This window comes from Nothobranchius furzeri, chromosome 6, assembly GCF_043380555.1.
Source record: "Nothobranchius furzeri strain GRZ-AD chromosome 6, NfurGRZ-RIMD1, whole genome shotgun sequence".
In the NCBI taxonomy this organism is placed as follows: domain Eukaryota; kingdom Metazoa; phylum Chordata; class Actinopteri; order Cyprinodontiformes; family Nothobranchiidae; genus Nothobranchius; species Nothobranchius furzeri.
The window spans coordinates 39915490-39932573 of record NC_091746.1 but is presented as its reverse complement, the minus strand read 5'-3'; the positions used below and the strand labels follow the sequence as shown (position 1 = coordinate 39932573).

General features: G+C 40.8%; 1 protein-coding gene across 1 annotated transcript; it reads left to right on the top strand.

The window, feature by feature from the left end:
* Positions 1 to 1759: 1759 nt before the first annotated feature.
* On the top strand, positions 1760 to 16188 carry slc25a1b (slc25a1 solute carrier family 25 member 1b). The gene is made up of 9 exons (XM_015975518.3): positions 1760 to 2032; positions 10321 to 10428; positions 11742 to 11841; positions 13887 to 14025; positions 14719 to 14803; positions 14943 to 15047; positions 15126 to 15241; positions 15319 to 15392; positions 15598 to 16188. Exons 1-9 carry the CDS (start codon positions 1921 to 1923, stop codon positions 15710 to 15712), a joined length of 954 nt encoding a protein of 317 aa, XP_015831004.1. The 5' UTR covers positions 1760 to 1920; the 3' UTR covers positions 15713 to 16188.
* The last annotated feature ends 896 nt before the right edge of the window (positions 16189 to 17084 follow it).

Here is a 17084-nt window from a genome sequence, read left to right as displayed (position 1 = left end):
CAATTGTGCAATCCTTGCCAGGGGTGTGAGTGCGAAGCATGTCCCGATTCTCAAGTGCGGAAGTTGATCACGCCCCTTTTGCACCCTTGATCTGCACTTCGCCCAAGTCCGTATCAATTCCACACTTGAGTATCTATACACCCTACGCACTTGCATCCCTGACTGGGATTGTGCAATTGAAGGGCGCAAGTGTGCAAGTGCCAGTATTGGGATTGAGCCTTTGTTGATTCTTAGAATCTTCTAGGATAAGTTTCCTAGAGTTTTCAAAACACTGATAATAATTTCTTCTTTTATTTTTCTCAGAGAACAGCCAAAATAATCACAAAAATAATGACCTTTAAAGATTGTCACATCTAGCAGACATTCTGTCTCCAAACTCTCCTCTTCAAGGATACTAAATGGTTTTCTGACAACAATATTTATAAAATTCAGAGATAGTTATGCTTGCAGTTATTAATTCTTCTGCTGCTTAGTCCCTATTCTGATTTGTGCACTTGCTTGAGTAGAACTACAGGAATTAGACTTTAAAGACGTATTTCTGACACTTTGAAGCATGTTTCTGTGTAAAGGTTATTTTTTAAATAACTTTTATAACATGTTTTTATTGTTGTAATTGCTTTCTTTGTCAGAATGAATTCTAGTGTGAATTAGCAATGATCAATTCACAAACCTGCAAAAATGTCAGATTTATGATATTTTAATTGCTTCTTTGCAATGATGCCAAAAAAAGCCCATTTCTAAGAATAGGTGGGCGGTGCAGGTGGGTGGCACAGGTGAGCAGTGTGGCGCAAATGGTACCGCTGCTGCCTTCCAACAAGAAGGTCACAAATTCATTTCCCAGTTAGTATGTTCTCCATGTGTTTGCATGGGTTTTCTCCAAGTTCTCTGGCTCCAATGGCCAACTCTAGATTGTCCATGTGAGTGTATGAACAGTTGCATGCATCACTTGTCTCTCTGTCATTGTGATGAACTGGTGACCTGTCCAGTCTGGCTGTCCCTTGCCTCTTGAATGCTGGAGTTAGGCTCTCTAATCAGGAACAGGTGGTTCAGAAAATGTGAGCGAGTACCAATTGGCCAATTACCCATTAAGCTGGTGAGGCTGAATATTGAGCAATTTTTGGATCTATTTCTAACATTTACTTTTCATGTAAATGCTTCAAAAACGTTGTAAAAAATGTAAAAAAAATATGTTTCATGTCATGTAATAAAAATGAACTATTTATCAAAAGTTTATAAAGTACTATCACATGAACAACCATGAAAATTTTGAAATGTACTTTGTTTTAAGGAAGGAACAATAAACTGGTTTTGGCTGAGTTTGAACATTAGTTTATCAGTCCTGTAGAAAACGTTACATTTTCTACAAACAAATGCTTTTCATGAAGCTGTCTTCAGTGGATAAGATAGTAAGTATTCATAACCTTTACACACAAAAGATTAAAGAGGCTGAAACATCACGAAAGACCCTCATATTGATCAAAAGCGGCAGTTTATTAGCCTGGCAAGCCAGACTTAACTGGCAGTTTATGACACTGAAATGGAAAATAGCGCCCTCTGCTGGTAAGTATGTCAGTCATAGAACAACGCCGGTCCACCTTAAATCTGTTTTTTCAAAACATGGCGTTTTTTCCGTGTGGTTGAGAGTAGAAGTGTCATGCCCTCCCGCCCCGCCCTGAGCACTGACTGACTCGACACTATCAGCCTCCGTGTGAGTGCCACGGAGGGAACTGTCTTGTCAAAAGTACACAGACACCATGAACTCTTGATCAGCACCAGGTCCAATGGTCAGCTGCGCCTCTGCTATGGTCTGAATGTCCGCCTAGCCTCTCCAGCACACCGCAGCCAGACTGCAGGAGGACTTGAACGCAGCACAGTACTCAAGTACGCCTGAGTTAAGTTTAAAAAGTTAGGCCAGGGGTCATGTCTGAGCCAAGAACTTTTGTGAGTCCGTTTCACAGACCCAGGTGTTTGGCTGCTGCGGCTCCGGCGGGAAAAGCCAAACTCACGCATCCCGGAAAGGCGATTCTGGCAGGTAAGAGTCTGACAGCGGGAATGGGGAGCTGCTGCGGGGCTGGGGCAGCAGCGACAGGGCTGGGGAGCCGCTGCGGGGTTAAACTGGTTTCCGTTTAATTCAGCGCAAGAAAACATCTGCTTAGACGGGAAGTTTTACTGTTAAAAAACATTAAGGGTAGATGCATTATGGGACTTTTTGAGGTTATTATGACATTTTATAACCTACTTTTTAAAGAAATGTTTAAAGTTAGAAATAAAATGTTAGAAATTTACACAATAACTTATTTTGATGATTAAAACATGTAACATTTGCACATTTCCCCAATCACATTAAATGAATTAACCTCAATAATAATACAGATTAAACTCTCATCATGCTCATCAGATGTGTTACCTCCCTCTGTCTCTGTCACTGAGTCAAGGCTGTGTTCCATTTTACCTTAAAATGCAGTGGTGAGTCCTCTCTTAAAGAAACCCAACCTTGACGCCAGCTCCACCAGTTAGGCCCATTTCTAAGCTACTTTTCATCAGTAAAGTACTTGAAGGTTGTTGAAACTCAACTCAGATCCTGGTTTTCTAAATCAAAGATCTCTGACCCCTTCCAATCTGGCCTTCTGAAGCAGCACTCAACTGAGACTGCTCTAGCAAGGGTGCATAATGACCTCCTGATGGCTGCTGATGCAGGGAAATGCTCTGTCATGGTCCTGCTTGACCTCAGTGCAGCTTTTGACACTGTAGACCACATTGTTCTACCGAACAGGTTAAATGCTCTGGCTGGTATCTCAGGTTCTGCTCTAGACTGGCTCTCCTCTTATCTCACCAACAGAACTCTCGCAGTGAAGTCAGAAACCTGGGGCGATGGTGGCACAGGAGTTAAGTGCTCGCCCCGTAATCGGAAGGTTGCAGGTTCGAGTCCCACTCAGTCTGTCGCTGTCGTTGTGTCCTTGGGCAAGACACTTAACCCACGTTGCCTGCTGGTGGTGGTCGGAGGGACTGGTGGCGCCAGTGCTCGGCAGCCTCGCCTCTGTCAGTGCGCCCCAGGGCAGCTGTGGCTACATTGTAGCTCATCCCCACCAGTGTGTGAATGTGTGTGTGAATGGGTGAGTGACTGATTGTGTTGTAAAGCGCCTTGGGGGGTTCCAGGACTCTAGAAGGCGCTATATCAAATACAGGCCATTTACCATTTTACCATTTTTCATCAGACACCGCCTCTCTTACCTGCGGGGTCCCACAAGGTTCAGTTCTAGGGCCTCTACTATTTGCGTTCTATATTCTTCCCCTAGCTGGCATCATTCAGTCTTTCTCAGACATCTCCTACCACATCTACGCTGATGATATTCAGCTCTAAATGTCCTTTATGCCACACCAGTTGGACAGGCTGGCCACCCTTGTACTCTGCCTGACCCAGATCAGTAACTGTCTGTCCAGCAACTTTCTTGTTCTCAACGCCAACAAGACAGAGACCCTGATCGCTGCACCCCCGGAACTTCAGCCAAAAATCGAGCAGGAAATTGCCTCCTTTTGCCCAACAGCCAAGGCCAACATTAGAAACCTAGGAGTTATTTTTGATCCAGCTTTAAGTTTTGACTCACACGTCAAAACCATCTCCCACTCTTGTTTCTTTCACCTGAGAAACATTTCAAAAGTTCGTAAACTGGTTTCAACTGCAGATCTGGAAAAAATCATCCATGCCTTTGTGTCATCACGCTTAGACTATTGTAACACTCTTTTTACTGGTCTCAGCAAAACCTCCCTCTCACGCCTTCAAGCCTTCCAAAATGCAGCAGCCAGACTCTTAACCAAATCCAGCAGACGAGTTCACATCACTCCAGTTTTACAGTCCCTCCACTGGTTCCCGGTAGAATTTAGAATACAGTTTAAAGTTTTAGTGCTGACTTATAGAGCTCTTAACAACCAGGCTCCAAGCTATCTGTCTGAGCTTTTATCCCCACACACCACTTCACTGAACCTTCGATCCACATCTCAAAACCTTCTGGCTGTTCCTCTAACCAGACTAAAAACCAAAGGGGACAGGGCCTTTCAGACTATTGCCCCCAGACTTTGGAACAGACTTTGGAACAGTCAGCCTTCAAAACTCCGTCTCTCCAAAACTGTAGAGGTCTTCAAAAAAACATTTAAAAACTCACCTTTTCATCCAGGCGTTCCCTCGCTAAATATTCTGAAAGATGGCTTTGTCTTTGTTCATACCTTGACTTTGTTTTTACTCCTGATTTTGTCTACTATTTTGTCACTGCTATTGTTTTTTTATGATCTGTTTTTATCGGTTTGAGGCATTTGCCCTGATTTTACTCATGTTGTACAGCACTTTGTGATTCATATCTGCGAAAGGTGCTTCATAAATAAACTTTTACTTACTTACTTACTAAAGAACAAAACTGCCTCCAAACATCTTATGGAAATCAAGTCATCAAAGAAATCTAGATGTTGGCCTTGGATTGTGTTGTGTAAACCCATCCTTGAACCACAGATTATGACTGGATCACATCTCTTTAATACTGATAAAACAAGATAAATTAAATATAATTTATGAGTCAAACTTACACATTGCCACTTTTAAGCCTTTTGTAATCTACTCTTGGGATGTACTTAATAAAACAGAAAGACCAGTAGTCCAGTGTTACTTATTTTATTAAATCTTTTATTAATGCTTAATAATGCACTAAGTAACATTGATAAAGGGACCCTTATTATAAAGTATTACCAAACACCTTTAAAGGTATTTAATTAATCACAATACAAGAGCATCAGCCTATATTTGGTATGCAATGTTAAACTTTTATTATGAAGTTATAAATAATTAATATTCAATGACTTATAGTTTCCGGTGAAACTAAAAGCTGGGCAGAGTGCTGAGGAAGAAGATTTACAGCTGACAACCTTTTGAAGGAAACTTAAAAATGTATCACTGAAATGTGGTTAGGTGTTTATCTACTCCAAGATTCATGAGTTATTTTATTTTTATTTCACAAGCAAGGTGTTGTAAAACGTGCTACTCTCGTCGTGGGTCCACGTGTTCTTCAGACTTTACCCCAAACCACTTTCACCTTCTGCTTCTTTAGTCAATCAGTGACAGGTGACCAAACGTTGCACGACACAGCCTGTACCAGAGTTATTGCATCATCAGGACTGTTAGCACAAACGCCGTTTCATACTGATCACATTTAAACATGAGAGGTTCTAATTAAAAGCCCGCTCTGGAGCTGTCTGAGCCCATTAGTGGTTCTGCTAGTGTTTACAATGTTTACTCAGGGGCCCTGAGCATCCTGAGCCACCATGACAAAGCACTTTGCTCAGCCTGAGCACACATCCTAGATTGTGACACGCCAGCCAAGGCGAGTTTTCCACTTTGATGTTACTTAAGATTAGTTACAGTAACTGCTCTGAGGTCAGCATGAAATGTAAGACGAGCTCTGAGCCAGGAGGGGTGAAACAAAAGATGTACTTTACAGAGAGATGTGTGGGGTCACCTGTTGGGTTATTTATTTATTAAAAACAAGTCCATCTTTTTGTTTTTATTAACTTCTCGGGGTCTGGTCATCCATTTTTCTCTGTAAGACACAAAATACGTTTATTTCCAAAATTTCCAAAGTCAAATTATAGATCCGTTACGTAACAGTCTTTATCTGTTACTTCAAATCTTTGTGTGTGTGTGTGTGTGTGTGTGTGTGTGTGTGTGTGTGTGTGTCAGCAGTTTAAACTGGTTCTATTCCTTTTGTCACAGTGTGGTGTCTTAACTCCCCCAGGCAGAATGGTACAGCCCAAAAGCGTAATTTAGACAAAAAAGAGCTGAAACAAAAGAATCACGAGCTTTATGTTTGTCTGTAGAAGTAGACCCAATTCACTAATCATCTTGATTTTTCTTGCTTATAAATGCTAGCTGTATGTATCCTGTATTCTTTCAAAATTGAAAATGTAGAGACAGTTTATTAGTTAGCTATAAATTCACTTAGACATCACCTACATTTAAACACTAGTCTGGATTAATTGTTTAAGTTTCACAAAGATTAGAATCAGCGTTTTTTTAGCAGCCCTGACAGTTGTTTCCAGTTTGTGTCACTAAAGTGTCACTACATCCCACACAGCAGTTCCAACAGGAAAGTTTAACTGACTAAAGGTAAAATTCCTGCAGGGCCAGATTTCTGCCTTCTGAGAACAACTCTAATGTAAAAAATGTCATTGTTTAAGTGATCACAGCTAATTTAGTGGCAAATTATCATTGTAAATAAATTAAATTCAATTCAATTCAAGTTTATTTATATAGCGCAATATCACGACAAGAGTCGTCTCAAGGCACTTCACATAATAAACATTCCAATACAGGTCAGTTTATTAAGCCAATCAGAAAAAAGTTTCCTATATAAGGAACCCAGCAAATTGCATCAAGTCGCTGACTAGTGTCAGTGACTTTACAGCAATCCTCATACTAAGCAAGCACATAGCGACAGTGGAGAGGAAAACTCCCTTTTAACAGGAAGAAGCCTCCAGAGGATCCTGGCTCAGTATAAGCAGCCATCCACCACGACTCACTGGGCATCGAGAAGACAGAGCAGACACATGCGTACACCCAACACCAGCCCACCCACACACACAACATGTATATCAAGTAATGTTTCTATGGTTACAATGTGATTTCTTAGTAAATATTCTATTTGGTGAGAGATAAACTTTATTGTATTTATCCTAGTGAATCTGTAATTAAACGGGTAAACTAGCAGTAGCACAAAGAAAGTAAAAAGTTATTATCAGGAGAGGGAGAATGTTTAAGTGGTTAGCAACAGTGTTCAAGCCGATGGCCCCATCCATGAGGCCACCACAGCTCAGCAGAACATTAATGTAGCTTCTTCTGGGGAGAAAAACACTTAGAGAAAAAATAAAGTTAACAGCTGAAATTGCAGGAAATAATACAGTTAAAGAGCAGATTGTAGAAGAAAGTAGTAGAGTGTGGAAAGTGGTCATTATGTCCTCCAGCAGTCTAAGCCTAAAGCAGCATAACTACAGAGATCTCTGGATAACCTAGCCTTTTAGATGGAGGCATGTTGGAGGCAGGGCAAGGGAGAGCCGTCTTTACCGACTGTACTAACAGATCTAGGCTAACATCAGATTTTAACCATAGGCCCTATCAAAAAATATTTAAGCCTAGTCTTAAAAGTAGACAAGGTGTCTGCCTCACGGACTAAAGCTGGAAGTTGGTTCCACAAGAGAGGAGCCTGATAGCTAAAAGATCTGCCTCCCATCCTATTTTTAGATATTCTGGGAACCATCAATAAACCTGCAGTCTGAGAGCAAAGTGCTCGGTTAGGAACGTATGGAACAATCAGATCACTGATGTATGATGGAGCTTGATTATTAAGACCTATATATGTGAGAAGAAGGATCTTAAAATCTATTCTGAATTTAACAGGTAGCCAATATAGGGAAGCTAAGACAGGAGAGATATGATCTCTCTTTTTAATTCTCATCAGAACTCTAGCTGCAGCATTTTGGACAAGCTGAAGACTTTTAACTACATTCTGTGGACTTCCTGAGAGTAATGAATTACAGTAATCCAGTCTTGATGTAATAAATGCATGAACTAGTTTTTCAACCAGTAATATGTAATGGAAAGTTTATGGCTGTATAAAAGCAATGCATGAATGGTGATTAAGTCAGATAGATTGGAGTTGATTGACAACAATCCACTTTGATCTTGATCCTACTGCGACTAGCTGTTAGCTTATTGATCTATGCAGAACTAATCTCTGTTTTTTTAAAAACTAAGGTTGTTAAAGTAGCAATCTCAAATGGGTTAAATGGTGGTCAGTAATAACCTTTTTACAGAACCCATCTTTAAAGCTTGATTGTGTAAGTGTGCTGATACACGTTGGCCTCGATAAACTGGTTCTTTGTCTCTCCTCAGCTTGAATATGTGGACGTGCTGCAGGTACTGCACAAAGTCCTTTCTGCTGATGATCATCTTGTGCACTGTGGTGTTGAGTCTACATTAACGTATAGGTACTATTTTAGAGCTAGCTTCTAATTAAACAAACGTCTGGGTGTGTTATAACAAGCACTGTTGGTACGCAGAACTGGCACCCACAGCACACTCAAAGGTTTGGTTTGCAAAGCTGTAATCTGGTGACCTTTTCAGCACAAAACTCCTGACTTGTTTGAGTGTTTCTTAAACCACTTGCTGTGTTATCTGCATGACCTTTTAGAAATGCATGTTAAAAGCCTCAACAAAGAATGCATTGCCTAATTTATATGGACGGTTTCATGCTAAAGGGTTAAAATTATCCAAAAAGAGTCAGTTTCAGTTTTTAACTCCAGTACAGTCCAGGCAGCTTCTAGCAGACTCATGTAAACTTGAACAATTCTCCCACTTTTCAGCTGATGCTATGAAATATTTAAACTTTGTGTTTACTTTTGCAAAAGTGTGTCTTCTGTTAGATTTAAGGGGAACAAGCCCTCTCACAGTCACAGACCAGTGAATCCTTGTGGTTGCTCAGTAATTTAGGGAACAGTGCCAGGTCTGGAGGTTACACACCCCCTTGACTTGGAGCAAGGCCAAGGGGAGTATCTGTACATGCTCAGATCAGCTGAGCCAATCAGCTGCCGGCTGCATGTTTGCTGTTGAACGTGTGAGCCTGGAGTTTAAGGTGGAATTGCTCTAAAGGCAAGCCTGGTTCAGCACCAAGACGTTTAGATAATTTTTCATTCACTAACAACTTTTCCTCTGTTTTCATCTCACTGGAACCGTAAAAACTACTAAATTGTATCTGGATTTGACTTTGCCTTGTTTTTGGTGTTTACGTGTGTAGCTGCACTTTTCCCACATTCTGTGCGTTTTTATTACCTGTTGCAACACGTGTGATTTAAATATGTTTTACAGTTATGTGTATGTATTTTCCCCTAAACTTACTAGTGTTTTCTGAGTTTAATAACACAGTTTTAGCCCTTTTCATGCCACACCTTGCAATGGTACCCTGTATTTGCTGATAAAGGTAGTCACATGTGTAGTCACATGATCAGCATGCCGCTGATCAGCTTAAGGTGGTTCATCAAAATAGAAAACTACAACAGAAATTCAAAAATTTAATTAGGTAATTGTTACTTATAAAAGTACAGCTGTATGGAAATTAGTATATAGAACTACTTTAGTGTCTTTTACACTTTTAGTGTATTTTACATTCATGAAAAGTATAAAATGACATAGGACTTATTGACATTCAGTCACCTATCTTAATTACTAATCTTAAAAACATGTGATTTTAGGGGTTTGTAGAATGGGTGTCTGATCCCTATTTGGGAGTAGCACTGGTCTCATCACGGTTTGATTGTCAGATCAAAACCACAGTTTTAGGGTGTTTTAAATTGATCAGGATTTGAATGTAAAGGAGCTGCAGATCAGCTTTTTGTTTCACCCAAAGCAACATTCAAAATAACCAATTTAGCATGTGGCTACACACACACACACACACACACACACACACACACACACACACACACACACACACACACACACACACACACACACACACACACACACACACACTTGTCTGTCTTTCTATCATAGTGAGGACCCTCCATTAACTTTCATTCATTCTTGTGACTCCACTATGCCTAACCCATGCCCCAACTCTAACCATAACCAATGTTGATCTATTCCTAATCCTAACCTTAACTGAAACTTAATTCACACCATACCTGTAACTGGTATAGTAAGCTTCTGGCAAGCTTCTAAAAAAGTGAGGACCAAAAAATTTTCCTCACTTTAAAAAATGTCCTCACATTGTAGGGAAAATGGTGTAAATGGTCCTCAGTATGTAGTAAGTACAAGAACACACACACACGTGTGCACACAGGTGCATATTTTAAGGAATGTAATGAGATTTTTGTTTTAAATGTTACAAAACCTGATTATTTTCACATATTTTTACTGATTTTACTCTGTATAAGTGAAAATATTTTCATGTCACATTTGAACACATTCATTTAACTTCCAATTACGTTTTTGCAATTTAAAAAACTGGAAAAATAAGAAAAAGATGACAAAAACATGCTGTGAGGCAGATTTTAAGTCATTCCTGTTGCGAAATATTAACTTGTAGAACAGATAATCACCTTCAAAAACAAAAAGTATCTTTAATGGAACATCTCTAATGAAAGCATGCAGTTTTTCTGCCTGTATGGAGTGACTGCTGTGTGAAAAGGGCTTTTGTTTCACTCTGAAACTCACGTGTGTGGACTCTGTTTCAGTTTTCCAAATGAAACCATGTTCATGGAGAGCTGTTTCTTCTGTTCATTCAGGTGGGATTGCAGGAGGCATAGAGATCTGCATCACCTTCCCAACAGAGTATGTTAAAACTCAGCTGCAGCTGGACGAAAAAGCAAATCCTCCCAAATACAGAGGAATCGGTGAGCTTCTGATTATTTTATTTCACAAACCTCTGAGTGCTACATCTTATCTTTGCTCCAAATAGTTCTTTATTTGTACGTTAGTAAAAATGCAAAGACTTTGATGATTTAACTGTAGTCTGTATTATTCAACATTCAGAGTTTCTGGTTCTTATCATAAAGTTTTTGCATCATGCAGTTCTGCAATTTCAAAATGTATGACCAGTAAAACCAGAATTCCCCAAACTTTTTACCTCTGATTTATGGAAAACTGCGACCGTGATTTGAAGCAGCAAACTTGACCAGTTTAAATATAAACATTTCCAATAGACCAGAAACACAATCAGTGACCACTATGCTATTTTTATTTGTTTATTATGACTCTTGTGAGAAACAAGGTCAAAATGTTCTATTAACAGTCACATCTAATTTAGATACCTCAGGCCATCAGCTCAGGTGTTCTGACCCAAACTGTAGAATTCACTAAATGAAACTAAAATCTTTAACATATAATAAAGAAAAGGGCTCCTCTAAATATAACATGTAGATACACAATCATTTCATTCTTTCCTATTTTAAAAATATTAAAGTTTATAAAAATGTGTTGAGTGTGTATCAGCACTATAACTCCTCAAAGATCTAATCGGTGTAACTGGATTTCTTCAGGTTTATAGGCCATTCCCATCTGTACCGGGTCGGCCCGGGCCGGGTAGCGTAGGTTGTTTACATATCTGGGTGGCCTGGTGTTTTTCCGGGCCAACCAAGGCTCATTCTCAGCCCTCTTCTCGAGGGGGTCTGCTTCAGGCCGACCAGGGCCAACACACCCACTGCTGACAGCAAATTAACACCTTCCATTAGAGCAAGCCTCTGATTGGTGGGTAGAATCAGCCCACATGGGCTTAAGACAAGGATGTGTGGAATCAACCGGGCCAGGCTGGGGCCGACTGGGGCTACCCGGCCCGGGCCGACCCGGTACAGATGGGAATGGCCCATAGTTGTTTAATACTTTATAAAACAACAGGAACCCACCACATTCAGTAGGGTTTACTGCAACTGTCACAGAAAACGAGAGATAAAAGATCAGCTGAACCAAACGTGTCTCCATTCTCTCTCTGTACTGAACTGCTTTTATAGCAGTTTTAGGTTAAAACACAAACGCAAATAGACGTGATTTACACAGTTAGGTGATCTTTGACCTTTGAACTTTAAACGACCTGAACTTGTTTTTTCTGTCAAGTCTTGTGTAAAGAACTGAAGTTCACTCGTGTTGTCGTGGCGGGATTTATTTTTCTTGTAAATAAGTTTGTCTCTTTTCCTAAACGCTCTCCCTACAGTGGACTGTGTGAAGCAGACGGTGAACAGCCATGGGGTGAGGGGGCTTTACAGAGGTCTGAGCTCGCTGCTCTATGGCTCCATACCTAAAGCAGCCGTCAGGTACTGAACCTTCTCTACCAAACACGCACTCATGTGAGAGAGATGAGAAAAACAAAGCCAAATGTGTTTAGAGCTTCTCAATCAGCTGCCTGTAATGGGATTTTCAGCCACTTTTAAGTGTGTGTCTGTGTAAGTTATAAATTATAATTACCTTATCTATTGTAGATAACTTTCCTTACAGCCTTTGTTCAGAGAAGTTGGTCTATGTCCTACGGGACTGATGAGCTAACGGCTAGTCAGATCAGGACCAGAAACAAGCATGTTGCTGCTGTCTTACAAAAGTGATGTAATTTTATAAACCTTGTCAGTTTCCTATTAAATGTTAAGTACATACATAAATATAGCCTGCTGCAATGTTTCTGTTGAAGTGAGAGTAACGGGGGTGTTAACTTTAACAAATAACTTCTATAGGGAGCCTAAAGCCTAGGGCACACCAGAAACAGAAGCACCGCACCCACGCCATCATTTTAAATAGAAGCCATTATAGTTAATGAGAGTGGCTACACGGGGATAGGTAGGCGCCAGTCCTACCTCAAGCGCGGCGCCGCGTCTGTTCACAACATTGTGGAGTGCTTTTACAACAGACATTACGACATGGAACGGCTTTACCCAGCCACAGTTTTGATCACTTTAAAGTACTATTGATCTTAAAATATTCTAACGAATAGCGTACTTACCCATTTTTAATGGATTGGAGTCTCACAAAACACGACGGCAAGTCTGATCAAGTATAAGCAATAGTCACTTCCCGCTTCCTGTTCTCAAGTCCTGCGTGATGTTGTGACTATTGTGCGACTTTTCAAGAAGCGCTCAGCGGCACGTTCTGTGTGACCACTTTACTTCTCAAAACCGCAGGCACGATGGGGCACGTCTGTCTCCGATGTGCCCCAGGCTTCAGTCTCGTCCCTTTCCGGCCGGCTCATGGGTCCGCGGAAGAACGAAAAAATTAATGCAAGTTGACGGGGCTAAACACGCCATTTTCTAATCCGCTTTGCTTCAGACCCTAGATATGTCGTACTTCCATTTCAATGAAAAGTAATGATGTGTGTTTCGACCATGCTTGTCACGTACTTTTAGATTTATCAACTTGTTAAATTTTGTAAGACTACAAATCAGACGTGCTGCTTATGTGACGTCACCACAGAGTCTCCTCTCCCCTAGAGTAGCTGCTACTAACCAAATGGCCAGATTTATGGTGGTTCTTTCTTCCTGAGGGAAGGATTCAAAGTTTGCTAAACTTACAGCCATTTTTCCTCTGCTCTTCTCGAAGTCTGACTCGATTACGTCACTTGGGTGATGCGCATTTGTAGTCTTGGACGTATTTTCACACAAAACCTAAAATACGTAGAAAAATAAGCGCTTTCTTAGCATCAGAATGCTTCTTTAAAATTCTTGGACATCATATGTGAAATGTCTGGCATAGGAAATAGCGTTTTTAGCCCCACTGACTTGCATTCATTTTTCGTTCTTCTGGGGACCCATGGTGCGTGAGTACATGGGCGTGACTTAGGCTCCCTATGTGAACTTTGGAGATTAGAGCTGTTTTAGATGCTTTGGTCTTGGCTGAGCTCCAATAGCTCATCAGTCCTAAAGAACTTAAACTTTATTTCTCTGAACAGAGGCTGTTCAGGGAAATGTCTACAACTGGTAGATATTTTGTGTAACTTTTATACAGAAATACTTCAAAATGGCACAAAAAGTTTAAATTGTATCTCAGTTTAACTGTTTGACAGGTTATCTTTTTATTTAATAGTTCTTACCTTCTCAGTGGCCTAGTGGTAGTGTGTGGTGAGATGGGGGTTCAAATCCCAGTCTGGTCATACCAAAGACTTTAACAATGGGACCCAGTGCCTCCCTGCTTGACTCTCGGGTTTAAGGGGTTGGATTGGGGGGTGAAACCACCACCTAGTTCCCGAGCGCAGCCACAGCTGCAGCTCACCGCTCCCCATGGGCATGTGTCTAATGCAGCAATGTCATTTCACCAGTGTGCTGATGTCTATGATACTTTCACTGGGACTTCATCTCGTTTTCTGTCCCTTTGGCAGATTTGGGATGTTTGAGTTTCTGAGTAACAAAATGCGGGATGAAAGTGGGAAGCTGGACAGTAAGAGAGGATTCTTCTGTGGCCTTGGAGCTGGAGTCGCAGAAGCTGTGGTTGTGGTGTGTCCGATGGAGACCGTTAAGGTACAAAAACAGACATTTTTATTATTATTTCAAACGTTTGCGCCTGATATAGCTTAAGGGGCGGAGCTTCGTGTGACATGACTGAGGTTTCCTACATGAGCCTGAAGGGTCTTTCTTGTTCATGCTGCATTGAGGATTTATGGGAATTCTGGAGGTTAATGTGTTGTATTTATACATGCACGTGGTGAAATGACAAACTACTGACAACTCTTGTTCCTCTGCTTCTCAGCCAACACGTGACACAAAGTAGCCGGAATAATAAAATAGCGCTGTATTCTCAAACACACACGAGGTGTAGACAATCCCTACGGTCACTGGGTAACCCCAGTGTGGTTCACCTGAAGAACTTCAAAGTGTAAAATCAGAAACTGGCAAATAATAATTTCACAATATGATAAAAAATATATAAAAGTGAAAACTCAAAATATATTAAAAAATCTGACCTCCATGAGAAACTGGTACAGGAATGAATAAAAAGCTAGATTGACTTAAATCTTCTAACAGAAATACAGTTTAGTTTCACTTCTTTTTTACTTATACAACTTTATTTTTCAAAGTTCAAGATCAGCTTTTATTTTCGATAAACAAATCCGATGACCCTGACTTGGCTCCTTAGTTCTGTCTGGTTGACGCTCCAGGTTTAGTTTCACTGTGATCCACACAGAAAATAATCTTGATGTTGAATCCTTTTAGGTGAAGTTCATACATGATCAAACTTCTGCAAACCCAAAGTACAGAGGTTTCTTTCACGGTGTGAGGGAGATCATCAGGGCTGAAGGTAAGCTCTTGGGTCACACTGCCCCCTAGTGGTAATTCAGCTCCACTTACATATCTAGCTCTCTTATTCTTTTAAACAATTAAACAGCTATTTTCATCTTTATTCTAGTGGTAAAGATGTATTTCTGCTGTGTCATCAGGGCTGAAGGGGACCTATCAGGGACTGACAGCCACCGTGTTAAAACAAGGATCCAATCAGGCCATCCGCTTCTACGTCATGACCTCGATGAGAAACTGGTACAAAGGTGCAAGAGTGAATACACCTCTAAAATCACCACACGCAAGCTAAAAGAAACGCCTCATAAATCGTGTTTCTTCTTAAGGCGATGACCCCAACAAGGCCATCAATCCTCTGATAACTGGGCTGTTTGGAGCCATCGCTGGTGCTGCCAGCGTCTTTGGGAACACTCCGCTGGATGTCATTAAAACCAGGATGCAGGTTGGACTCGTGGACACGTTTGCTACCAATGCGGCCCTAAAAGGTTTCTTTCTAATGTTTTTGTTGTTTTTTTACAGGGGCTTGAAGCTCACAAGTACAAGAGCACAGTTGACTGTGCTGTTCAGATTATGAAGTATGAAGGACCGATGGCGTAAGTGAAACACTCATGAGTGGTGACTGTTCTGTTATTTATTTACAGCAAAGGAATGAGAAAACACAAAACCATCCATGTTCTGTTGGTTTTGTCCAACATTGAGGTCATTTCACCATAATGATGTTAATAAGGTTAATGTTCCTAAAGCAGCTTCAGCAGACCTCCACTTTCCAGTCCAACATCATTCTCTCTCTCTCTCTAGGTTCTACAAAGGTACGGTTCCTCGTCTGGGCCGAGTGTGTATGGATGTTGCCATAGTCTTCATCATCTACGAGGAAGTGGTGAAAGTCCTGAACATGGTGTGGAAGACGGACTGAGATGGACTCCTTGGTGCTACTCAACTTCAAATCCACCTTTTCTAATAGGCCACAACCCGTCTCCTTAAATCCTGCTTCCTGGTTCTGATATCTACCTTCCAGTGTGTTCAAGCAGAAAAAAGGAACTAATTGATTTAATTCTTGATTTTTTTTTTTTTTTACAGCAGCAGTGGAAGCATGAGCTGCTAAAGGGGCCCACAAAGCTAAAACTGCTGCAACGGCCTCCCTTTGTTATCTCCAACCCCATAGAGGAAGATTCCTTTACAGCTCAGGGAAACAACGGGGCATTTATTTAGTTCTGCTCAGCATTTAAAGTGAGCGCTGTCAGCACAAACTAATGCTGTACGCACGTAGAGAATCCATAGTGTGATTTAAACACTAGTAACAAATACTTGAACATAATTAACAAATCCAACATTTTAATTTCCTTTTATTGTTGAGATATTTTCTTAAATAAAGCTGTTGATTGTATTAGGTACCTGACAGAACTTGACATTCAGGGGTCACATGATGACCAAAAAAAGAACGAAATGTCTTAAATTGAGATTGTCCAAATGTTTATTCATAAATATTTAATTATTTCACAATTTATTTTGAAACGCACACATCCTTTAATTGCCGAGATGGAGGGTTTATCTTTAATGAGCAAAGATGTCTGGTGTTAATTTACGTGACTGTATAAGTGCCTGTCTGTCAGCCTCTACGTGGCTTCATCACGGGCAGTGTGTGAGGTTAAATCACATGTTCACATCTCCGTTCACCTTAAATGTCAGTGTTTCTACAAGTTTTCTGCTTTCAGACTTCCTTTACAAATCCTCTCTCGTTTTAAGATGCCTTACGGGCGCCTACAAAGAATGGGAGCTTCATCTTTTATCGCAGATGTTTAATGAGTGACTCAGTAATGTTGATCTCTAATGTTGATCTCTAATGTGCCAACCGCTGCTCATAAACCTAGTGGAGCTCCGTGTTGACTGGAGCTTGCAGCTTGTTTACATGCAGTACAGATCTGTTTTGTAGAACACACCATGTTTACCGTGCGTTGCCTTCTTCTTCTGTGTCCATGTTTAACTGATTGTACGTACGCCGGGACCTCCACCACAGCTGGAGGTGTCTGATTAACAGTAGTGATTTCTCCAGTAGATAAAACTAATTGTGCCTTGGGTGTCATTAATTCTGCTTTGTACGCTCAAATAAACATGGATTGGACTGTTCCGTCCCTCCTGTTCATTTCAATGCCTTGTCGCCCGCTGCAGAGTTGTCTATGATTTACTGTTAGATTAAACCCAGTCGAAGATGGTTGCTACAGTTGAGTCAAGTGCCTCCTCTTCACCAGAGTCGTCACAACACTGCTGTCTTGCAGCAGGAAGGTTGC

Bases quoted from the DNA above. Each gene is read 5' to 3' on its own strand.
- slc25a1b (XM_015975518.3), top strand. From the start codon at position 1,921: ATGTCTGAGCCAAGAACTTTTGTGAGTCCGTTTCACAGACCCAGGTGT. The intron at 11,842-13,886 runs GTACTGAACCTT...TCCCTTTGGCAG, and splicing joins ATACCTAAAGCAGCCGTCAG to ATTTGGGATGTTTGAGTTTC. The intron at 15,048-15,125 runs GTGCAAGAGTGA...TTTCTTCTTAAG, and splicing joins GATGAGAAACTGGTACAAAG to GCGATGACCCCAACAAGGCC.